General features: G+C 42.9%; 1 protein-coding gene across 5 annotated transcripts in view; it reads left to right on the top strand.

Annotated features, from left to right (window-relative positions):
• The window catches only part of MPPE1 (metallophosphoesterase 1), a 174757-nt gene that overhangs the window by 113939 nt on the left and 35041 nt on the right, over positions 1-25777 (top strand). For all 5 annotated transcript variants that reach the window (XM_044293654.1, XM_044293652.1, XM_044293651.1 and 2 more), the window contains exons 5-6: positions 1019-1099; positions 19848-19956. In XM_044293654.1, coding sequence (XP_044149589.1) covers positions 1019-1099; positions 19848-19956 — 190 coding nt within the window. The remainder of the gene's footprint in view (positions 1-1018; positions 1100-19847; positions 19957-25777) is intronic.

The following is a 25777-nucleotide window of genomic DNA, read 5'->3' as shown; positions in this document are numbered from 1 at the left end:
GGTCACATGACACAGCTAAGGATCAGCAGGAAGGTTAAAACTCACAAATAGTCACTGGCAAGAAGATTATCCTCACTACAGTTTACATCATGTGCCTTTCTAACCGGTCAAAGAATAACATTTTTTGTGAGAGTGCTTCTTTAAGTGAAGATTGGTATTAAAGGAAAAAAAGATATTATAGAAATCATATTTTACATTTTTAACACTGTAAAAACCAATTGCTAGGTGGAAACAAAGCTGTATATGAGTGCCAGTTCTTTGGTGGTAAAGATATTGATATGGTTTAGAGCCTTTTATCTACTGCTATGTTTCTGATCCTGGTGGCACAGGTTAAAAGGAAACTGTCACCAGGATTTTGTGTATAGAGCTGAGGATATGGGTTGCTAGATGGCTGCTAGCACATCCACAATATCCAGTCCCCATAGCTCTGTGTGCTTTTAGGCCTCATGCACCCGGCCGTTGTTTTGGTCCGCATCCGAGCCGGCTTGGCGGCTCGGATGCAGACCCATTCACTTCAATGGGGCCGCAAAAGATGCGGACAGCACTTCATGCGCTAGCTCATGCATCGCGAGATTACAGCGCTCTAGCTTTCTGACGTCGGGGAGCAAGTAGGAGATTCTGAAGATGCGGGCGGTGCTAGGCTCCTTCACGCTGGACTCATCTCAGAGACAGGACTTCTCTAAGGTTCATTTGCATATGTATCAAATCTTTTTTTTTTTTACACATTAAAAGCACACAGAGCTATGGGGACTGGATATTGTGGATGTACTAACGGCCATCTAGCAGCCCATGTCCTCAGCTCTATACACAAAATCCCAGGTGACAGGTTCCCTTTAAGTGTTGATAATGACATCCTTGGTGTCATTCATGATCAGTAGTATCTACAGATGGCAGCAGTTGAAGAGTCAAGGTTTGAGGATAACTGGTATATATTTTTAGGGACATGCACACTTGTCTTCATCCTGTATTATTGATGAAATCATATATCATAATATGTTTTTGTTTGTTTTCTACACAGAATGACTGAACACAAACTTAATAGATTTGAGAAAGCTTTTAATCTCACTTCTGGCAAAGTAGTTTCTCGTAAAGGAATTAAGTAAGTAGCATGTCTGACTTTAACTTTGCATTTTTATTTTTTATTTTATTTTTCTATTCAAATTTTTATTGATCCCCCCAACATTTTGTTACACCCATTAACCCCTTCAGCCGTGAAGTACCTGTATATCATAGTGGCTGAGGAAATGTATGGAGCGGGCTGCTGTGCTGAACTTGCTCCATACAAGGTGGGTGCTGGCTGTATAATTAAGCAGGCATCTGGCTGCAATGACCAGGATCGGTAATGGCACATTCAATAGCGATTGCACCATCTGTGAGTTTAGGAGGATTGTGGCTCCCCTCTGCCTTCCCATCGGAGCCCCAACATTGATATCACAGGGCTCTCGTGCAGCTGCCAAACGGGGGTTTTCTGTCAGTGACCGCAGGGCACCCCAGAGAGAAGGCAGGGACCACTCCTGAGTGTCTCTGCCTTCTAGATCGCTTAACAAGCGCTGTGTATACAGCGGAGGAAGCGATCTGCCGCTTCCTGTCCCGGCCCAGTGGTCATCTGACCGCCAGGGTCGGGGGAGTGCAGGAGCCGTCGGGTCTTCCATAGACCTCGATCAGCTCTGCATTGAGGCTGTACAGCATAGTATAATGTTGTACAGCCTCTCTGGGGGTGTATTTTCCAAGTTACAGGAGAAATCAATAGTAAAAAAAAAAAATATATTTAGTTAAATGTCCTCCAGAGGTGTTGTATGACACAAAGTGTAAAAAAAAATAAAAAATATTTTTTTTCCCCAAATCTGTTATTTAACCACTTCAGCCCCGCTAGGTGAAACCCCCTTCATGACCAGAGCACTTTTTGCACTACACTACTTTCACCGTTTATCGCTCGGTCATGCAACTTACCATACAAATGAATTTTACCTCCTTTTCTTCTCACTAATAGAGCTTTCATTTGGTGGTATTTCATTGCTGCTGGCATTTTTACTTTTTTTTGTTATTAATCAAATTTTTTGCAAAAAAATGACATTTTTCACTTTCAGCTGTAAAACTTTGCAAAAAAAACGACATCCATATATAAATTTTTCGCCAAATTTATTGTTCTACATGTCTTTGATAAAAAAAAAATGTTTGGGCAAAAAAAAAAAATGGTTTGGGTAAAAGTTATAGCATTTACAAACTATGGTACAAAAATGTGAATTTCCGCTTTTTGAAACAGCTCTGACTTTCTGAGCACCTGTCATGATTCCTGAGGTTCTACAATGCCCGAACAGTAGAAAACCCCCACAAATGACCCCATTTCAGAAAGTAGACACCCTAAGGTATTCGCTGATGGGCATAGTGAGTTCATAGAACTTTTTATTTTTTGTCACAAGTTAGCGGAAAATGATGATGATTTTTTTTTTTTTTCTTACAAAGTCTCATATTCCACTAACTTGCGACAAAAAATAAAAAATTCTAGGAACTCACCATGCCCCTCACAGAATACCTTGGGGTGTCTTCTTTCCAAAATGGGGTCACTTGTGGGGTAGTTATACTGCCCTGGCAATTTAGGGGCCCAAATGTGTGAGAAGAACTTTGCAATCAAAATGTGTAAAAAATGACTGGTGAAATCCAAAAGGTGCACTTTGGAATATGTGCCCCTTTGCCCACCTTGGCAGCAAAAAAGTGTGACACATCTGGTATCGCCGTACTCAGGAGAAGTTGGGGAATGTGTTTTGGGGTGTCATTTTACATATACCCATGCTGGGTGAGAGAAATATCTTGGTCAAATGCCAACTTTGTATAAAAAAATGGGAAAAGTTGTCTTTTGCCAAGATATTTCTCTCACCCAGCATGGGTATATGTAAAATGACACCCCAAAACACATTCTCCCAATTTCTCCTGAGTACGGCGATACCAGATGTGTCGCACTTTTTTGCTGCCAAGGTGGGCAAAGGGGCACATATTCCAAAGTGCACCTTTCGGATTTTGCAGGCCATTTTTTACACATTTTGATTGCAAGGTACTTCTCACACATTTGGGCCCCTAAATTGCCAGGGCAGTATAACTACGCCACAAGTGACCCCATTTTGGAAAGAAGACACCCCAAGGTATTCCGTGAGGGGCACTGCGAGTTCCTAGAATTTTTTTTTTTTTTGTCACAAGTTAGCGGAAAATGATGATTTATTTTTTTTTTCTCTTTTTTCCTTACAAAGTCTCATATTTCACTAACTTGCGACAAAAAAAAAAAAATTCTAGGAACTCGCCATGCCCCTCACGGAATACCTTGGGGTGTCTTCTTTCCAAAATGGGGTCACTTTTGGGGTAGTTATACTGCCCTGGCAATTTAGGGGCCCAAATGTGTGAGAAGTACTTTGCAATCAAAATGTGTAAAAAATGGCCTGCGAAATCCAAAAGGTGCACTTTGGAATATGTGCCCCTTTGCCCACCTTGTCTGCAAAAAAGTGTCACACATCTGGTATCGCCGTACTCAGGAGAAGTTGGGGAATGTGTTTTGGGGTGTCATTTTACATATACCCATGCTGGGTGAGAGAAATATCCTGGCAAAAGACAACTTTTCCAATTTTTTTATACAAAGTTGGCATTTGATCAAGATGTTTATCTCACCCAGCATGGGTATATGTAAAATGACACCCCAAAACACATTGCCCAACTTCTCCTGAGTACGGCGATACCAGATGTGTGACACTTTTTTGCAGCCTAGATGCGCAAAGGGGCCCAAATTCCTTTTAGGAGGGCATTTTTAGACATTTGGATCCCAGACTTCTTCTCATGCTTTAGGGCCCCTAAAAAGCCAGGGCAGTATAAATACCCCACATGTGACCCCACTTTGGAAAGAAGACACCCCAAGGTATCCAATGAGAGGCCTGGCAAGTTCATCGAAATTTTTTTTTTTGCATAAGTTAGCGGAAATTGATATTTTTTTTTTTTTTTTCTCACAAAGTCTCACTTTCCGCTAACTTAGGACAAAAATGTAAATCTTTCATGGACTCAATATGCCCCTCAGCAAATACCATGGGGTGTCTTCTTTCCTAAATGGGGTCAGTTGTGGGGTGTTTGTACTGCCCTGGCATTTGAGGGTCTCCGCAATCATTACATGTATGGCCAGCATTAGGAGTTTCTGCTATTCTCCTTATATTGAGCATACAGGTAATGAGATTTTTTTTTCCGTTCAGCCTCTGGGCTGAAAGAAAAAAATGAACGGCACAGATTTCTTCATTCGCATCGATCAATGTGGATGAAAAAATCTCTGCCAAAAAAAAAAAATGGAGGGGAAAGGCGTCTGCCAGGACATAGGAGCTCCGCCCTACATCCATACCCACTTAGCTCGTATGCCCTGGCAAACCAGATTTCTCCATTCACATCAATCGATGTGGATGAATAAATCATTGCCGGGATTTTTTTTAATTTTTTTTATATATATATACAAAGTGTTTGCCAAAGCATAGGAACGCCGCCTCCTCCTCAGCTCGTATGCCTTGGCAAACGTATCTGTCACTGCAGAGGAGAAAATCCCGTCTTGCAGCGCCGCATACACCGACTTGCGTGTAATCTGACAGCAGCGCAATGCTTCTGTCAGAATGCACATCGGTGCTGCAGCTAGTAGATCGGTTGGTCCACCTGGAAGGTAAAAAAAGAAAAAAAAAAAAAAAACAGGCCGCAACGCAATAATTTTATTAACTTTGCAACAGAACATATAAACTTTAACTTTTTTAACTGAACATTAACGTGTTTGCTTACTGGTGTGTTTTTTTTTTTTGTTTTTTTTTTTGTTTTTTTACCTTTATAGAACAAACCTCTCCTTCCCCATGGGTCAATGTGCAAAGCGCAAATCGCCCCATGTGAAAGGAGACGTTTGCAGCAGCAGTGAGTGAATGGGCCCTAATGGCCCTGTGTGCCTGTCCTGGTGAGATGATCCCTATGCTAATAGTGTACCTGTGAGTGGTACTTCCGGAAACACTCTCCAAAGCATAGGGCAGGGTGGTCCGGACAGTCAGGACAGAAATAGCGGGTGTCACGCCTTATTCCACTCCTGCTACAGACACGACATCTTTTTCGGGGTGACTGTTGGGTTGAGGTACCAGGAACGACATTGGGGAAATGTCGCTCGTGTAGACGGCTAACTACACTGGTGGTTGGGGCCACGGAACCTCCTGGATACAGGAGGTTCTCGATGATCTCTTCCTGAAATTTGAGGAAGGATCCAGTTCTCCCAGCCTTACTGTAGAGAACAAAACTATTGTACAGAGCCAATTGAATTAAATATACAGACACCTTCTTATACCAGCGTCTGGTGCGTCGGGAAACTAAATACGGAGACAACATCTGGTCATTGAAGTCGACCCCTCCCATGTGGAGGTTATAGTCGTGGACTGAGAGGGGCTTTTCAATGACACGGGTTGCTCGCTCAATTTGTATTGTCGTGTCTGCGTGAATGGAGGAGAGCATGTAAACGTCACGCTTGTCTCTCCATTTCACCGCGAGCAGTTCTTCGTTACACAGTGCGGCCCTCTGCCCCCTTGCAAGACGGGTGGTAACGAGCCGTTGGGGGAAGCCCGCGCGACTAGTTCGCGCGGTACCACAGGCGCCAATCCGTTCTAGAAACAAATGCCTAAAGAGGGCCACACTTGTGTAAAAATTGTCCACATAAAGATGGTACCCCTTGCCGAATAAGGGTGACACCAAGTCCCAAACTGTCTTCCCACTGCTCCCCAGGTAGTCAGGGCAACCGACCGGCTCCAGGGTCTGATCTTTTCCCTCATAGACACGAAATTTGTGGGTATAGCCTGTGGCCCTTTCACAGAGCTTATACAATTTGACCCCATACCGGGCGCGCTTGCTTGGGATGTATTGTTTGAAGCCAAGGCGCCCGGTAAAATGTATCAGGGACTCGTCTATGCAGATGTTTTGCTCTGGGGTATAAATATCTGCAAATTTCTGGTTGAAATGGTCTATGAGGGGCCGAATTTTGTGGAGCCGGTCAAAAGCAGGGTGGCCCCTGGGACGGGAGGCGGTGTTGTCACTAAAGTGCAGGAACCGCAGGATGGCCTCAAAACGTGCCCTGGACATGGCAGCAGAGAACATGGGCATGTGATGAATCGGGTTCGTGGACCAATATGACCGCAATTCATGCTTTTTTGTCAGGCCCATGTTGAGGAGGAGGCCCAGAAAAGTTTTAAGTTCGGAAACTTGGACTGGTTTCCACCGGAAAGGCTGGGCATAAAAGCTTCCCGGGTTAGCGGTGATAAATTGTGTGGCATACCTGTTTGTTTCGGCCACAACTATGTCTAAAAGCTCCGCAGTCAAGAACAGCTCAAAAAATCCCAGGGCCGAACCGATCTGAGCTGTCTCAACCCGAACTCCAGACTGGGCAGTGAAAGGGAAAACTACAGGAGCGGCTGAAGTTGGGGACTGCCAATCAGGGTTTGCCAGCACCTCTGGGATTCTAGGGGCTCTACGGGCACGTCTTTGCGGTGGCTGCGACGGGGTCACTACTGCACGTGCCACCGTACCAGCTTCAACTGCCCTTCTGGTGCTCGCTACTTCACCAGGTTGTACGGCAGTGCTGGTACTAGGTCCAGGGAGGGCTGGGCTGCTGGTGTATGCCTCACCACGTAATCCGACAGCACCAGCCCCACTCTGCTGCTCTTGAAGCGGATCCTGCGCAACCTGCGGTCTAGCGACACGGGGCCGGGTACGCCTGGTGGTATCAGGGACCTCAGCCTCCTCGTCCGAACTTTGGGTCAGAGAGCCACTGCTTTCTACAGGTTCGTATTCTGACCCGCTGGATTCATCAGATGAGGGTTCCCACTCCTCATCCGACTGGGTCAGAAGCCTGTAGGCCTCTTCAGAAGAATACCCCCTGTTAGACATGTGGGCAACTAAATTTAGGGGTATTCCCTGAGACTACCCAAGAAAAAAAAAAGCAAGCCTGTCTTACAAAGGGGAGGCTAGCGAAGTACCGGAGGCCGCTGCGGTTGATAAAAAATATCAAAACTGATTTTTTTTATCGCCGCAGTGCGTGTAAAGTGAATGTGCAGTGATCAAAAAAAAATTTTTTTTTGTCACTGCGGTGGGGCGGGTGTGGGCGAACGCACGTGTGGGCGACCGATCAGGCCTGATCGGGCAAACACTGCGTTTTGGGTGGAGGGCGAACTAAAGTGACACTAGTACTATTATAGATCTGACCGTGATCAGTTTTGATCACTTCCAGATACTATAAAAGTACAAATGCTGATTAGCGATACGCTAATCAGCAAATAACGGACTGCGGTGCGGTGGGCTGGGCGCTAACTGATCGCTAACTACCTAACCAAGGGACCTAAACTATACCTAAAACCTAACGGTCAATAACAGTGAAAAAAAAAAGTGACAGTTTGCACTGATCACTTTTTTCTTTTCACTTGTGATTGACAGGGGTGATCAAAGGGTTAATTGGGGTTCAGGGGGGTGATCAGGGGCTAAAGTGTATTGTTTGGTGTACTCACTGTGAAGCCTGCTCCTCTGCTGGATCCAACCGACGAAAAGAACCAGCAGAGGAGCAGGCAGCCATATATCAGATCATATTTACTAATATGATCTGATATCTGGCACTTTGATTGGCTTTTTTAAAAATCAGCAACCTGCCAGCCACGATCATTGGCTGACAGGCTGGTGACCTGACCCCCCTCTACGAAATGCTGGCGCGAACTGCGCATGCGCTCGCGCATATTCGCGTCATCTCGCGTCTCGCGAGATGACGCGTATATGCGTGACTGTGCGCAGCGCTGCCACCTCCGGACCGCACATCTGCGTTAGGCGGTCCGGAGGTGGTTAAAAAATGGAAGAAAAAAAATTAAATTGACATATTTGGTATCATCGCGACCGGCTCTATAATATCATATGATCTACCCCATCAGGTGAATGCTGTGAAAGAATATAAATAAACATTGCGTCAAAACAGATTTTTTAGTTGCCTCACCTCCCCAAAAACTGTTAATCAATCAAAAAGTGATATGTACCCCAAAATGGTAGCAATAAAAACATCACCTCATCCCACAAAAAATTTGCCTCACACAAGACCATAGCCAGAAAAATTAAAAAAATGTGTCTAAGAAAATTGCAACACAAAAACATGATTTGTTTTCTAAAAATGCTCTTGTGTAAAACTTAAAAAAAATAAATAAAAAATACATATTTGGTATTGCCGCATCCGTAACAATTGGCTCTACAAAAATATCACATGATCTACCCCATCAAGTCAACGGTGTAAAAACCCCCCCAAAAAACTGCTTTTATTAGTCACCTCACAAAAAATATAATATCAATCAGTCAAAAAGTCATATGTACCCCAAAATGGTAGCAATAAAAACGTCACTTTGTCCTGCAAAAAACAAGCCCTTACACAAGACTATATCCGGAGACACATTTTAGGCACCTGCATATACCCAAAACGATAAATAAGAGCTTTCCTGTATGGCATCATGCCTCCTACTCCTCAGCTGCCAGAGGTGTTTCCATAGCCCTAGGTCAGAATTTCCCCTTCTCCTTGGAAGCGAAATTGTCTGACTCTGAGGGTAGATATTTATTCTTAAAAGGTAGAGTGGCGAATACTTTGTATACTATAGTCAATTTATATGCTCCGAACAGCGGGCAGATCAATTGGCTATTGCGCACCCTGGAGATATTAAAAACGTTTAAAGAAGGATTTCTTATAATAGGAGGCGATCTTAACCTTACACTTGACCCGTCAGCTGACTCGACTTCTAAGATCAGTTCTGTCTCAGGCAGACAGTTGAGGAGATTACTTATAGCCCTTAGAGATCTTGGTGTCTCGGATGTCTGGCGCCTTCTCCATCCTGAGGGCAGGGACTATACTTTTCACTCACGGACGCATAATTCATACCAACGCCTGGACTACATTTTCCTTGCAAACCATATAATACCCTCGGTCACTGAGGCTAATATAAGTAATATAATTATTTCTGATCATGCGCCAGTGAGTGTTAATGTGAGTCTTCACGCCCTACCTCCGAGATCATGGATCTGGAGACTGAATGAAACACTTTTAGAAGAGGAATCTCATAGGAAAGCCGTAGAACTGTGCCTTAAAAATTATTTCATGGAGAATGCTAGGGACCTCATTAGTGAGACATCGCTCTGGGAGGCTCACAAAGTAGTTGTTAGGGGAGAACTCATAAGTCTAGGCTCTAGGGCCAAGAAAGCTAGGCAGAAACAACTAGATTCCCTACTTCAACAGATATCCACGCTAGAAACTCTTCATAAACGGACCAAAACGGATGACGTCCTGACATCCCTTAAATGTTTGAGGCACAAGGTCATGGACCTTTTGAATGTACGAGCTGCTAGAGCCCTGAAGACTTTACGTTTTAAACAATACCTGCATGGGAACAGAGGTTCCAAGTTAGTCTCCGGCCTAATCAAGAGCCAAAGGAATAAGTCTTTTATCCAAGCTATCAGATCACCCTCGGGCCTCCGACTTATCAACACCCCGGCAATAGCTCAGGAATTCTGCTCTTTTTACTCGAGCTTATATAGTCTCCCCTGAATGGTCCTCAGCTTGAGTCACATATTTCGGAATTTCTTAACTCCATGGAGATCCCGAAACTTTCAGAGGATGACATGAGTGTGTTAGTGCAGACATTCACAGAGGAAGAAGTGGAGAAGGTTTTAATGTCTATCCCCTCTGGTAAGTGCCCTGGGCCAGATGGCTTTCCAATTTCCTACTATAAAAAGTTTAAGGATATTTTATTACCTCATTTTGTTACAACATGCAATCTACTCCTAGCGGGTGGCTCTCTGACCCCGCAAGCCCAGGAGGCACATATCACGATCATCCACAAGGAGGGTAAAGATAAAGAGGCTTGTGGAAGTTACAGACCTATCTCGCTTCTTAACACTGACTTGAAATGGTGGGCTAAGGTTCTGAACAATAGGATGACTAAACTGCTTCCTGGGCTTGTGGGTGAGGAACAAGTAGGGTTTGTCGCAGGTAGAGAGGGTAGACATAATATTAGTAGAGTGATACATGCGGTAACTTACGCTAATAAAAATAAGTCTCCTCTTGTGCTTCTAGGGACGGATGCGGAGAAGGCGTTCGATAGGGTGAGTTGGGCCTATATGAGCAAAGCCTTATCTGCCTTTGGTTTCCCGGCGGACTTTATCAAGGCTATCTTCACTCTGTATTCTGCTCCCTCTGCGAGAGTGATGGTCAACGGCACCCTGTCGAGCGCCTTCCACATCAGAAATGGTACCCGTCAGGGCTGTCCGTTATCCCCCACCTTATTTGTCCTCACATTGGAGACACTCCTTCTTAAGCTTCGTCAGTCACCCAAGATTAAAGGAGTGAGACTAGGTAGATATGAACATAAGATGGCTGCTTTCGCGGACGATTTATTGCTTTTATTGACGAATCCCCTGGAAGCCTTGCCGGAGGTTATGCGGATTTTCTTGTCTTTTGGGACTGCGTCAAATTTCAAGATAAACTTTGATAAGTCGGAGGCCCTTGGTGTTTCCCTACCAGCTGCTTTATACAATAGAGTTAAAACCCTCACACCCTTCAAATGGCCTACGCAGTCTATAAAATATCTGGGAGTAATGATTCCGAAGGATCCCAAGTTACTGTTTAGCCTCAATTTCCCCCCATTGCTTACCAAAGTTAATTCTGTTACCTCTGGTAGTAGCTCTCCCTTTCTCACCTGGCTGGGCAGGAAAAATGTTATTACGACTTACATTCTGCCGTTGTTAATGTATACTTTTAGAGCTTTACCAATCAAAGTGCCAATTAGCTTTCTTGATAAACTTAACTCCAGTATGAGACGGTATTTGTGGGATAAAGGGCGTCCTAGAATGTCCCTCCGCCTCCTTTCCCGTAGAAAAAGAGATGGGGGCGTCTCCCTACCTGACCTTTCAGCGTATTTGCAGGCCATTAATCTAGAGAGATGGCTCTCACTAGTTAGACAAGAAACACAATACATGCATATAGACCTGGAGTTAGCTTTATTGGGTAGGGAACTATTTCACAGATTGTGGTCACCGGGGAGAGCAGGAGAAGGGATTAGAATTGACAGTGTGCTTACTAGGGGGGTGCTACAGGCTTGCCAAAAGTCTGTGGCATTGTCATCTGCTCTAGGCAAGGCCTCTCCCCTTGCTCCTTTATCTGTCATTCCTTCATTAATGTTCCCCCGCATTAATAGGCCGTCTGGCATCTGGTTAGCCTTGTCGCATCACAGACTAGGAGACCTTAAAAGATTGGGGATCTCCTCCGATTTCTTCGCTGCTCTCTCCGAGGACCCGAACACTGATGGGGACTTCATTCAAAAGATTGACTTCGAAAACACATGTAGAAAATCTGGATCCTTGATGAGTGGTGGACTCAACATATTCTGTAATATTCTGTAATAAGATGTGATAAACGCTGTGCTGCGACACAAGCTTTTTGTTGAGCCTTGTATTGCTCATATAACAATAAAAAGAGATTTCAAACACAAGACTATATCCAGAAAAATGAAAAAAATTCCAACACAAGAACATGATTTTTTTTCCCTGAAAATGTTTATTGTGTAAAACGTAAAAAAAAAAAAAATATTTGGTATCGTTGTATCCATAATGACTGGATCTATAAAAATATCACATGATCTGCCCCATCAAGTAGACAGTATAAAAAAAAAAAGAAATAGAAAAATGACACCAAACAGATTTTTTGTGACTTCACCTCCCAAAAAATGAGATAAAAAGCAACCAGAAAGCCAAATGTACCTCAAAATGGTTCCAATAAAAATTACAGCTTGTCCCGCGTATCTGGCTTATTCCCAAATAACAGTTTACAACCACAGTTGGGGGTCTTACTGTATTCAGGAGAAACTGGGTAGCAAATTGTGGTAGGATATTCTCCTGTTATCTTTTGTGAAAAAGAAAGTTTGGGCCTAAAGCACAATTTTCTTGTAAAAAAAAAAACATATATTTTTCATTCAGTATTTAAAATTCTATGAAACACCTGTTGAGTGAAATGCTCGCTACACCCCTTAAAAATTCCTTGGGTGGTGTAGTTTACTAAATGTGGTCACTTTTTGGGGGTTTTCACTGTGGGGGTACCTCAGGGTCTCTTCAAGTGCAACATGGTGCCCAAAGACCATTCCAGCAAAATCTGCCCTCCAAAAACCATATGGCGCTATTTGCATTCTGTGCCCTGTCGTGTGCCCAAACAGTGGTATACGACCACATATGGGGTATTTCTGCAGAATCGGGGTAATAAATATTTAGGTTTGTTTTGTTGTTAACCCTTGATGATGTGTTCGAGGAAAAAATTGATTAAAATGGAAAAGATGCAAAAAAAGGTGAAATTTTTAAATTTCACCTCTATTTTGCTTTAATTCCTATGGAATACCTAAAGGGTTAACATTTCTAAAACCAGTTTTTAATAGTTTGAGGGGTGGCGTTTCTAAAATGGGGTCATTTATGGGTTGGTTCTATTATGTAAGCCCCACAAAGTGACTTCAGAACTGAACTGGTCCTTAAAAAAGTTGACTTTGGAAATTGTCTTAAAAATTTCAAAAATTGCTTCTAAACCTTCTAACATTCTAAAAAAATAAAATTACATTACCAAAATGATGCCAACATAAAGATATATGGGTAATGATAATTAATGAATATTTTATGGGGCATCGCTATCTGTCTTGAAAGCAGAGAGATTCAAATTTAGAAAATAGTGAATTTTTTTAAAATTTTCATTAACTTTTGGATTTTTTTGTAAGTAAAGGAAAAACATACTGACTCAAATTTACCATTAACAAGAAGTACAATGTGTCACGAGAAAATAATATCTGATTGGCTTCGATAAGTAAAAGCGTTCCAAAGTTATTACCACATAAAGTGACACATGTCAGCTTTTCTAAATTAGGCCTGGTCAGGAAGGGGGTAAATGGCCCTTCTGGAAGTGGTTAAAAGTTCAAATTACCCACCTTTCCCAATTTTTACATTTGAAAATAAAAAATAAAAAAATATAACAGGTATTGCTGCGTCTGAAAATGTCTGAACTATAAAAAAAAACAAAAAAAATGTTTTGGTCTTCTTATTCACCCCTAAAAATGTAATAACAGTGATCAAAAAGTCATAAGTACCCTTAAAATGGTGCCAATAAAAACTACAGTTTGTCCCTCAGAAAACAAGCCCTCATACAGCACAGATGGAACGTAATGGCGATGCAAAGAAAATTTTAGTATAAAGCTCTTCCTTTGGCACTGAGGTCTGGTAAATAAAAAGGAACATGTACTGCTAAAAAGATTTACTAGGGAGGGAAGCAATGTGGACCTTTAAATTGCAGACTATTTACCCGAAATACTATAACCAAGTCCCCGGACATAACGGGAGAACGGAGCGGCGCCCAGGGATAATAGTAAGTGCAGTGAGATCCCTGGGCGCCGTGGTATATGTCAGGATACTTAGTTCACAATGTTTTTCCAGGTGAAAGGTCCTCTTTAAGTTCTCCTGCAAAATGTCTTTATAAACTTGGGAATTCATTTTTACTTCGATGATAGCAATCCGTCCAGGCCCAGACACAGCAAAGCAGCCCCAAACCATGATGCCCCCACCACCATACTTCACAGTTGGGATGAGGTTTTGATGTTGGTGTGCTGTGCCTCGTTTTCTCCGCACATAGTGTTGTGTGTTTCTTCCAAACAACTCAACTTTGGTTTCACCTGTCCACAGAATATTTTGCCATTTACTGCTATGGAACATCCAGGTGCTTTTGTGCAAACTGTAAACGTGCAGCAATGGTTTTTTTTGGGACAACAGTGGCTTCCTCTGTGGTATCGTCCCATGAAATCCATTCTTGTTTAGTGTTTTACGTATCGTAGATTCGCTAACGGGGATGTTAGCATATGCCAGAGACTTTTGTAAGTCTTTAGCTGACACGCTAGGATTCTTCTTCACCTCATTGAGCAGTCTGCACTGTGCTCTTGCAGTCATCTTTACAGGACGGCCACTCCTAGGGAGAGTAGCAGCAGTGCTGAACTTTCTCCATTTATAGACAATTTGTCTTACCGTGGACTGATGAACAGCAAGGCTTTAGGAGATACTTTTATAACCCTTTCCAGCTTTATGCAAGTCAACAATTCTTAATCGTAGGTCTTCTGAGAGCTCTTTTGTGCGAGGTATCATTCACATCAGGCAATGCTTCTTGTGAAAAGCAAACCCAGAACTGGTGTGTTTTTTTTTATAGTGCAGGGCAGCTGTAAACACCTCCAATCTTGACACCTCACTCCAATTAGCTCTTGGAGATGTCATTAGTCTAGGGGTTCACATACCTTTTCCACATGCACTGTGAATGTTTACATGGTGTGTTCAATAAAAACATGGTAACATTTAATTATTTGCATGTTTTGTAGTTTAAAGGGACACTGACAGGCCTTCTGAGGATAATTAGCTCTTTATATGCCCCCCTAGGTATTATCCCTGTGCGCATTGTTAAACGTGAAAAATCATCTTTATAATCACCTCTCCTTTCTGCCCAAGGGGCGTTCTTGGTGTCGCATTTGTGCCCAGCCCGCGCCCCAACTGCCGGATCCTTAGACACGCCCATCTCATTAGTATTCACTTCGCTGGGCGGTATTTTCCTGTCCCCCGACATTCGGAGATCCTGACAATGCTTGTAACTCTCCAAGCCTTTTTGCCGAGGAAACTGCAACAAAGAAAGTTTTCCAAGACAGAAATCTGAGATCTACTAGTTCTAAGGGTTCGAAGGGAGGAAGGATTAACCTCTTCAGGACTAGTGCTAGATCCCATATTGGCTGAGGATGACGGATATTGGGTCTTAAAAGTTTTAGTCCTTTAAAAAATCTTCTAACCAACTTAGAATGAGAAAACTTGAAGTCCAAGAAAGCATTGAGTGTGGTAAAATGGACTCTGAGTGTATTGACCTTCAACCCTTTTTCAAATTCAAGTTGAAGGAAGAGTAGAATATCTGCTACAGCAGCTGCCATAGTAAGTAGAAATACCGTCTCATTATTTCTGTAAATGGCATATGTATCCGCGTGCTCGGTGTCTTAGTTTTTTTCCAAAACTCCTTTGCAGGTATACAAAAATAATAAAGAAATTCAGACTCCAGCACTCACTTTTTTCTTGAAGTATCAAGTTCTCCGGCTTTATTTATCAAAAGTGCACAGGTATTACAGGGCTCAATTCTCTTAGGTGTAGGCTGTTGACGCGTTTCGAAAGTTCTTACTCGTAACAGTTCTCTGTTACGAGTAAGAACTTTCGAAACGCGTCAACAGCCTACACCTAAGAGAATTGAGCCCTGTAATACCTGTGCACTTTTGATAAATAAAGCCGGAGAACTTGATACTTCAAGAAAAAAGTGAGTGCTGGAGTCTGAATTTCTTTATTATTTTAGCAGCTGCCATAGGTCTTATTTGTGTCTGTGTACACCAGTCCTCAAAAATTCTTCAAACTCTAGCATATATCTTATTAGTAGATGGTCTGCGAGAGGAGAGTAGAGTGGTCACCACTGTTTCAGGCAACCTGAGATTGGCTAATCTCAACCTCTCAACCTCCAAGCCATCAGGTGGAGACGAGATAGATTGGGATAATAAAGTCCTTTCTGTAGAAGGAGGTCTTTCCTGAGTCGTAGATGCCAAAATTCTACCTTCGAAAAATAAGTCTGTAAACTACGCCCTCCTGGCCAGTAAGGAATTATGGCAATCACTTCCGCTTGGTCTATTTTGATTTTGCATAACTCTGGCAACTATTGGTAATGGGACAAATATGTATTGGAGACCTGTTTTCCAAGATTGGGAGAGGGCATCCAGGCCCTGTGGTCGATCTGTTTCCTCAAGGAGTAGAAATACTTCACTTTGTCATTCTGCTGGGTTGCCTTTAGGTCGATTAGGATGAGGCTGACCCCAATTCTGAACAATTAGATTTGAATACTTCCACTCCCAACTTCTCTGCCCAATGCATGATCGTTGCACATTTCTGCTCCAGCATCATAAATCTGGTTCCAACTTCTTTTTTCACAAAGCAAACGGACACCAGATTGTCCAACTGGATCTGAACATGGGCATTGTGGAAGTGTTCTTAAAAGTGACAAAGTCCTGGCTCTCAATGTCCTCATATTCAAGGATAATGTCCTCTCTTCCAGAGACCATTGTCCCTAGATCGGCTGATCCTGGAAGGTCATCCCCAACGGAAGAACCACTTGTTGATTGAGTGCAAATGACTTTCCCCTAGACAGATTCTTCTCCTAGAGCCACCAGGTCAGAGATTGTGTCACATGTGAGGGCAGAAGAACCCACTTGTCCAACCGGGTCACTTCTTTGTTCCATATTTTCAGAAGAAAGTATTGTAAAGGCCTCAGATAAGCTTTCGCCTATGGAGAAGCTTCTATGGCCTCTTGCACACCAACTTTTTTTTCCTGTTTACATTCCGTTTTTTGCGTTCCATATACGGAACCATGCAGTTCAATGGATCCTATATGCCTTCCGTCTACGTATTTCTGTTCCGTTCACAGATAGAACATGTCCTATTATTGTCCGCATAACTGACAAGGATAGTACTGTTCTATTAGGGTCCAGCTGTTCTATTCCGCAAAAAATGGAATGCACACGAACGTCATCCGTATTTTTGCGGATCCGTTTTTTTGCGGACTGCAAAATACTGAAAAATCCATACGGTTGTGTGCAAGAGGCCTATAGCAGAAGTAAAAAAAAAACAGGACCTTCATTATGTTCCTGATGTTTGGCCTTGGCTTCAGAATCAGTGGATTGCAGCTGTCACAATCTGAAATCTCCTCTCATGAGTTAGCTATAAAGACATGGTTCTGAAGTCGAGAATTAGTCCTAGAAACTTGAGATGAGTGCTGGCATGAGTTCTGATTTTTCGGAGTTGATTAGAAATCCGTGACTCTTAAGGCACAGTATGGTGGTCTGAATATACTTGATCAGGAGATGTTCGAAGTTTGCCCTTAGTAGCCAATCGTCTAAATATGGGATCAAACATACACCTTGCAGTCTGAGATGGGCTGCTAAGAAAACTGTGATTTTGGTAAATACCGGTGGAGCGGGTGATAGGCTGAAAGGAATTGGTTATGTTGAACTACTCCATCTTTGATATGAGCAATTCGCAGAAACCTTCTGTGTTGTTTGGGAATAGGCACATGAAGATAGGCATCCATCATATCTAATTTTGCCATGAAGTCTCCTGGCTGAATCGAGGAGATGACAGACTTTTTTTGTGGTGTATTGTTGAGAACTCTTGGGTCTATTATTTAAACGCTATTTCTTTTCTCGCTTGGGATGGCAAAAACTGGGGAATAGAGGCCTTTCCCTTGTGAGCTCAGTGGTACTTTTTCCAGAGCACCTTTTGTGAGGAATTCTTACAGGAGTGGTGCAGCCTGAGCATTTCTGTCTTTGTTTATTAAAAATCTAGAAGGAGGAGTGGATGTAAACTCCAGGCGATATCCCCACCTGATGGCTAAGAAGAACCACAAGTCTGGTGGTTCCCAGCCAATTTGCGTATAAGTTTTGGAGTCTGGCACCCACCAGACAACTGGCATCAAAACTCTGGTTTAGTATTAGAAGAAGGGCTTGTTCTGGCCCGTGGCTCTATCTGGTCTTCTTTTAAATCTTTGATCCTTTCCTTCCATGGGACGAAAAGGCGTCCAAAACCTTTTTTGGGGGAAAATCTTCTATATCCTCTAAAGCTAACATAGTAACATAGTTTATAAGGCTGAAAAAAGACATCTGTCCATCCTGTTATCCCGCAAGTTGATCCAGAGGAAGGCAAAAAACAAACAAACTGTGAGGTAAAGCCAATTTTCCTCATTTTAGGGGAAAATTATTATTTTCCGACTCCAATCAGAATAACTCCCTGGATCAACAACCCATCTCTAGTAACTATAACCTGTAATATTACACTTCAGAAATACATCCAGGCCCCTCTTGAACTCTTTTAGCGAATTCCCCATCCCCACCTCCTCAGGCAGAGAGTTACATAGTCTCACTGCGCTTACCGTAAAGAATCCTCTTCTATGTTTGTGTACAAACCTTCTTTCCTGTAGACGCAGAGGATGTCCCCTCATCACAGCTGGGATGTTTATTTCTGGTTGAAGAGGTAGTAGGAAACAGATGACTTTCTCTTCATTAAAGCTCTTCATGATCTTTGTTAGACGGTCACCAAAGAGAAACCCCAGCTCAAAGTGGAGGGAGATGAAGTTATTCCTTATCGAGGTGTCACCATTCCATGGTTTTAACCAGATCACCCGACACGCAGAATTGCATAGCGCCATAGTTCTGGATGAAAGCTGTAACAAATCCACAGAATAATCGCTGAGAAATTCAGAAGATGGCTTACTTTTGGGAATCATCAGAAGAAGTTTTTCCCGTGAGGTACCTGCTGCAATTTGTTCTGCTAGTTGACTTAGGCAAATCCTTAATGGTCTTTCCACCGGTATGGCTGCCCTTGAAGCTTTAGCAATGCCTGCTTCATTAGTAAAGGTTCTTTTAAGTGCTGTGTCGTCTTTCCTATCCATCGTATTCCTTAAAAATGAAGAGTCATCGGATGGAAACACTGATCTTCTAGACAATTTTGCTACTTTTGAAGGGGTGTCCCAATTTTCAAAATCGTTATCTTCAACTCTATCTATAGATTTGAACCTTACTCCTAAATCTGAACTTTCAGGTTTATTCCACTTATTCTGCATAAGCTGTTTGATTATAGGATGTGGCGGAAAAGTTCTAGGGGTGAATAGAAAATGCTCTGTCTCCCACTTTTAGGCACTTTGGGGGTCATTTATCAAACTGGTGTAAAGTAAAACTGGCTTAGTTGCCCATAGCAACTAATCAGATTCCACCTTTCATTTTGGACAGCTCCTTTGCAAAATGAAAGGAGGAATCTGATTGGTTGCTTTGAGGAACTATGCCAATTGGTTTTCTTCTGCCTCAACAATTCTTTTTACAGTTTTAAGAAGTTTACATACGTCTTCCACTGTGACTTTAGCATCTGAGTCAGAGGAATCAGAATTATTAATAGAGATGGGTTCCATTGGCTGCAGGGGATGTCAGTGGAATGCCTGGAAGCGAGAGCTTTCGTGTTTTTGACCATTTAGATGACATATTCTCACTTGATCGCAGCATCTAAAGCCTTTAATTACCGCAATCTGCATTATTGCCGGTCGCGGTAATTAGCGGCATGTCTCTGCTGTTTGAAACGGCAGAGACATGCCGGTCATGATGCCCGCTGCAGGTGTGAAAGGATTAATGGAGGAAGCAAAGTTTACATAACAAAAATAAACAAGCAAGATAACCTGAATAAAGACATATTGTATCATGCTGTAAGTAGCCACAGCTACTTGTCCCAGGAAGGACAGAATACATTGTCACTGGAGTTTAGTGCCGGAGGCGGGGTTTTATACTGTGGTTAATTGTTGTTGTTTGTGTATGTTTTGTCCTTATACAGAGGTAGAATAAATCAACCCTAGATGCTGTCGAGGACGATGAGGAAAGATAACATTCTCTCAATATGCCACATGTGCCATTAGATGCCTTGTAAGATATTGCATTTAACAAAGTAGCATTTTCATTGTTTCCACTATGGAATATGATGTGTTATATGGAACAGTACTGAATGCCTTATGGGTCATGTCTTGTTACATTTCTTTTAATATTAATTTGGAATTACTTAGTTCTGTCTGGTTTGGGAGCAGTAAACTGATTTTCTTCAAACTTCCCAGTGGACTTTTGTTCAGGTTGTGGAAAACTCATTTTATCACTGTGTAACCAGTTACTATGTTTTCTTTATTCCAGTTTTGTGTTGGTAAATAGCGTAGCTCTTGAGGGCGATGACTGTGTAATCTGTAAAGCAGCCGAAGATCAAATCCTTGAGGTTTCTCGTCAGCTCAATTGCTCCCGAATGGTAAGATTTTCCTGAAAGTGTGGTTGTAGTAAAACTGTCCTTGCAGTAATGTGAGACGTCAAACATGTCATCCTAATACTGAGTTGCCAATAGCTGTTGCCACTTGTGAATTTCCTATGATTAAGGCCTCATGCACATGACCGTTTTTCGGGTCCGCATCCGAGCCGCAGTTTTTGCTGCTCGGGTGCGACCCCCTTCACTTCAAAGGGGCCGCAAAAGATGCGGACAGCACTCCGTGTGCTGTCTGCATCTGTTGCTCTGTTCCGAGGCCCCGCAAAAAAAATATAGCATGTCCTATTCTTGTGCGTTTTGCGGACAAGAATAGGCATGTCTACAATAGCCCGCCCGTTCCGTTCCACAAATTGCGGACCGCAAAAACGTTGTGTGCATGTAGCCTAAAGCAGGAAGATGATGTCCATGATACAAAAATTACGGGTATGTGGGTATCATAATGGAGGGAATAGAGTAGAGAAACTGTGAAAAGATTGGCTCTAGATATCCTGGTGCGACCATGCATTACTTGGTTGGTAATTGCCACTCCTGTGCCTTCCCCTGGCAATATGATCGACGGTGACTAAAATTCAGACTCCTTGTGGTCAGTTCACGATCAAATCAATAAAGCCTGCCATACAGACAGAAATTATAGAGCACCAAAGAACAGATGGTAGGCAATAATGGTGAACACACCAGAAATTAATACTAATAATTACAACCTTTATTATATCACAAATACATACCATGTATAAAAAAAAAAGCTGTAAAAACATTTAAAATGAACACACTCCCTATCCCCCAGAAACAAAGCCAATACAGATATCAGGTCAGCACAAGGATATACATGAGGCAAACTTGATAGAGTAAAATACGTTATAGGCAAATGCTAAAATGTGCAGCATAAACCTGTAATACAATAAGCCCATTAGTGCAACCTGAACCAGGGGAGGGAGTAAACACCCTACGCGTATCGCCAACAACCTGTCTTCATCAGGGGTGTGTGACTACTGAGCAATGGGATCCTTTTATATGTGATACTTACATAAACCAATTAAGGAGAGAAAGATCACAGAATTAGAAGTATATTTACTCAACTTGGCGGCCAGTACCCTTGCAAACATAACCAATACCATATGCATTGGGGTCGCAGTGTTGCAGATGGCTGTGTGCATGCAAATAGTACGTCACGGCTAGGGGCAGACATGGGATGTACCAAGTACTATTGGCCCATGGAGAAAGCTTAAGCGCGCAGGTGCCCGCTGTGTTACATGGATATGTTGTGCCGTAAATAGCCATGAGCCTGCATCCACAATCAGCTGCCAGGAGTTAAAAGGAGACCAGCACACACTCATGAGCCGCGTGACTCGCTGTGCCTGCTCCCACTACTATCACAAAGTTGCAGAGTTAAATAAGATGTGCAGGCGCCAGAAAAAAGTATGCTATACATCAGAGAGCAGGCAGGTAAAGCTAAAGTATGAGGAAGCGACAGCGAAATGCGCGTCGGGGTCAGGACTATCTGGTCTGTATATACTGGGCAGCTATCTCTCCCATGCTTATCCCTATCTAATGCACTTTGCACTTTACTATGATCTATTGAGCTTTTATCTCTTTGGTACTTGTCAGGGGTAAATGGGATTTACTGTATTGACATACCACTGATAGTCTATTATCATTCTTGTGTCTGTATTGCCACATATATATATATGTCTTTTTTTTATATGTTGTTTTTGTAACAATAAAGATTTTGGATCTTACAGGGAGTTCAGAATTATTAGGCAAATGAGTATTTTGACCACATCATCCTCTTTATGCATGTTGTCTTACTCCAAGCTGTATAGGCTCGAAAGCCTACTACCAATTAAGCATATTAGGTGATGTCATCTCTGTAATGAGAAGGGGTGTGGTCTAATGACATCAACACCCTATATCAGGTGTGCATAATTATTAGGCAACTTCCTTTCCTTTGGCAAAATGGGTCAAAAGAAGGACTTGACAGGCTCAGAAAAGTCAAAAATAGTGAGATATCTTGCAGAGGGATGCAGCACTCTTACAATTGCAAAGCTTCTGAAGCGTGATCATCGAACAATCAAGCGTTTCATTCAAAATAGTCAACAGGGTCGCAAGAAGCGTGTGGAAAAACCAAGGCGCAAAATAACTGCCCATGAACTGAGAAAAGTCAAGCGTGCAGCTGCCAAGATGCCACTTGCCACCAGTTTGGCCATATTTCAGAGCTGCAACATCACTGGAGTGCCCAAAAGCACAAGGTGTGCAATACTCAGAGACATGGCCAAGGTAAGAAAGGCTGAAAGACGACCACCACTGAACAAGACACACAAGCTGAAACGTCAAGACTGGGACAAGAAATATCTCAAGACTGATTTTTCTAAGGTTTTATGGACTGATGAAATGAGTGAGTCTTGATGGGCCAAATGGATGGGCCCGTGGCTGGATTGGTAAAGGGCAGAGAGCTCCAGTCCGACTCAGACGCCAGCAAGGTGGAGGTGGAGTACTGGTTTGGGCTGGTATCATCAAAGATGAGCTTGTGGGGCCTTTTCGGGTTGAGGATGGAGTCAAGCTCAACTCCCAGTCCTACTGCCAGTTTCTGGAAGACACCTTCTTCAAGCAGTGGTACAGGAAGAAGTCTGCATCCTTCAAGAAAAACATGATTTTCATGCAGGACAATGCTCCATCACATGCGTCCAAGTACTCCACAGCGTGGCTGGCAAGAAAGGGTATAAAAGAAGAAAAACTAATGACATGGCCTCCTTGTTCACCTGATCTGAACCCCATTGAGAACCTGTGGTCCATCATCAAATGTGAGATTTAGGCTACTTTCACACTAGCGTTCGGGCGGATCCGTTCTGAACGGATCCGCTCATAATAATGCAGACGGAGGCTCCGTTCAGAACGGATCCGTCTGCATTAAAATTGCAAAAAAAAAGCTAAGTGTGAAAATAGCCTCGGACGGATCCGTCCAGACTTTCAATGTAAAGTCAATGGGGGACGGATCCGCTTGAAGATTGAGCCACATTGTGGCATCTTCAAACGGATCCGTTCCCATTGACTTACATTGTAAGTCTGGACGGATCCGCACGCCTCCGCACGGCCAGGCGGACACCCGAACGCTGCAAGCAGCGTTCAGCTGTCCGCCTGTCCGTGCGGAGGCGAGCGGAGCGGAGGCTGAACGCCGCCAGACTGATGCAGTCTGAGCGGATCCGCTCCATTCAGACTGCATCAGGGCTGGATGGCTGCGTTCGGGTCCGCTCGTGAGCCCCGTCAAACGGAGCTCACGAGCGGACCAGCGAACGCTAGTGTGAAAGGAGCCTTACAAGGAGGGAAAACAGTACACCTCTCTGAACAGTGTCTGGGAGGCTGTGGTTGCTGCTGCACGCAATGTTGATGGTGAACAGATCAAAACACTGACAGAATCCATGGATGGCAGGCTTTTGAGTGTCCTTGCAAAGAAAGGTGGCTATATTGGTCACTGATTTGTTTTTGTTTTGTTTTTGAATGTCAGAAATGTACATTTGTGAATGTTGAGATGTTATATTGGTTTCACTGGTAAAAATAAATAATTGAAATGGGTATATATTTGTTTTTTGTTAAGTTGCCTAATAATTATGCACAGTAATAGTCACCTGCACACACACATATCCCCCTAAAATAGCTAAAACTAAAAACAAACTAAAAACTACTTCCAAAAATATTCAGCTTTGATATTAATGAGTTTTTTGGGTTCATTGAGAACATGGTTGTTGTTCAATAATAAAATTAATCCTCAAAAATACAACTTGCCTAATAATTCTGCACTCCCTGTATATTCTTTACGGCTATGTTGTATATTTATAGGTGCTTTTTCGGCTTCAATCTCAAGCACACAGCCATCACTGTCTTTTGGGCTAATTTTCTCTATCGGTGTTGTGTGTAAAGCTAAATATGTAAATCAAATTAAGTGCCAAGCCAACCACATGAATAGAGCCTGGCAGTAACAGTCAAAAGAGATTTGTCATCAGCGGTTTGCCAGGTGAAGGGGATGCATCGCGTCTACATGAAACAACAACCATAAATTGCTCAGTCTTTAGAAAAAAGGTCTACTAGTCTGCCTATGGCAAACCATAAAATTACAACTCTAATGATCATATGTGTTCAGAAAATAATAATTAAAACGTGCCCTAGTACACAATATTTCAAAGTGAAACACCTAAAAGCTTATGAAAGGATATAGAATAGCATAACCGCAACACTTATTTCATTGAGACATGATTAAGAGGCTATACAGCAAATGCAAATGATAGACACATAAGCGAATACCATAGGAAACCTACCAAAAATTCTCACAAAGTGCCAAAGTGCCAGAATTTGAGAACACCACACCTTTTTGTGCTAGTTAACCAAATAGGTTGCTGTAGCACATACTCCATATAAAGGAAGGGCAAATAATGTAGCATATGATGGTCTATAGTACCGGCCACCAAATCTCTAGGTAAGTCTAAAAAGAAGTGAAAGAAAAAGGCATCAGAAATGGCTACTAGTCTGCCTATGGTAAACCATGCGTTCAAAAAAATAATAATAACTTCCCTAGTTCACAATATATAACAATAGTGAGACACCTAAAAACTTATGCCACTATGATTCAAAAAGATATAGAATAACCATAACCCTTATTGATTCTATGATCATAGTATACTATGATTTAAAGCGAACCTTTCACCAGGGTTTCACTTAATAAACTATTACCAGTACCTTATAGATTATCCTCATTGTGTTTCAATGCATTCTTGTGCCGCTTTCCTGGGATGGATATTCATGAAAAAAACGACTTATAAAGTCCTCGTATCCAGCTCCTGAAGTCACGCTAGAAAGTCAAGGGGGTAGCCCTTCCCTCACTCCGGGCTGTAACGCCCCTGCCCTAACCCCGCCTCTAAGTAGTGTAACTGACACCCGGCTCAGTCGCCGGGACCGCGCTTGTACAGGCGGTGCATGCGCCGTCGGACTCGAGCGCGATCCTATAACTGAATCGCGCATGTGCCGTCCCCGATGCCTGCCTGTCTTCTCTTCCTCACGCGCGATTCAGTTACAGGATCGTGCTCGAGTCCGACGGCGCATGCGCCGCCTGTACAAGCGCGGTCCCGGCGACTGAGCCAGGTGTCAGTTACACTACTTAGAGGCGGGGTTAGGGCAGGGGCGTTACAGCCCGGAGTGAGGGAAGGGCTACCCCCTAGGTGTGCGTACTTGCTTCCTTTTAACTCCTGGCACCTGTGGATGTAAGCGCATGACTGTTTAGGGCACAATATATCTGTGACACAGCGGGTGCCTGCGCTTTCTCCATAAGCCTATAGTACTTGATACATCTTATGTCCGCCCCTAGCCGTGACGTACTATATGCATGCGCACGGCAATCTGCAACATGCTGGGGAGCCATGCTGCGAACCCAGTGCATATGGTATTGGGTATGTCAGCCAGAGTACTGGACGCCAAGTCGGGTAAATATACTTCTAATTCTTTTCATGTGATCTTTCTCTCCTTAATTGGTTTATGTAATTATCATGTATAAAAGGGTCCCATTGCTCAGTAGTCACACACCCCTGATGAAACCAGGTTGCTGGCAATACACGTAGGGTGTTTTCTCAAGTTTGCCTCATGTATATCCTTGTGCTTACCTGATATCTGTATTGGCTTTGTTTCTGGGGGATAGGGAGTGGGTGGCTATGTATCATAGCAACCCCATTGTGTGTTTCATTTTCAAATGTTTTTATGGTGTTTGTTAGACATGGTATGAATTTGTGATATAAAGGTTGTAATTATGAGTATTGATTTGCTTTTATGT

This window comes from Bufo gargarizans, chromosome 5 (genome assembly GCF_014858855.1).
Source record: "Bufo gargarizans isolate SCDJY-AF-19 chromosome 5, ASM1485885v1, whole genome shotgun sequence".
Lineage (NCBI taxonomy): Eukaryota > Metazoa > Chordata > Amphibia > Anura > Bufonidae > Bufo > Bufo gargarizans.
This window is presented reverse-complemented; position numbering and strand designations above follow the sequence as displayed.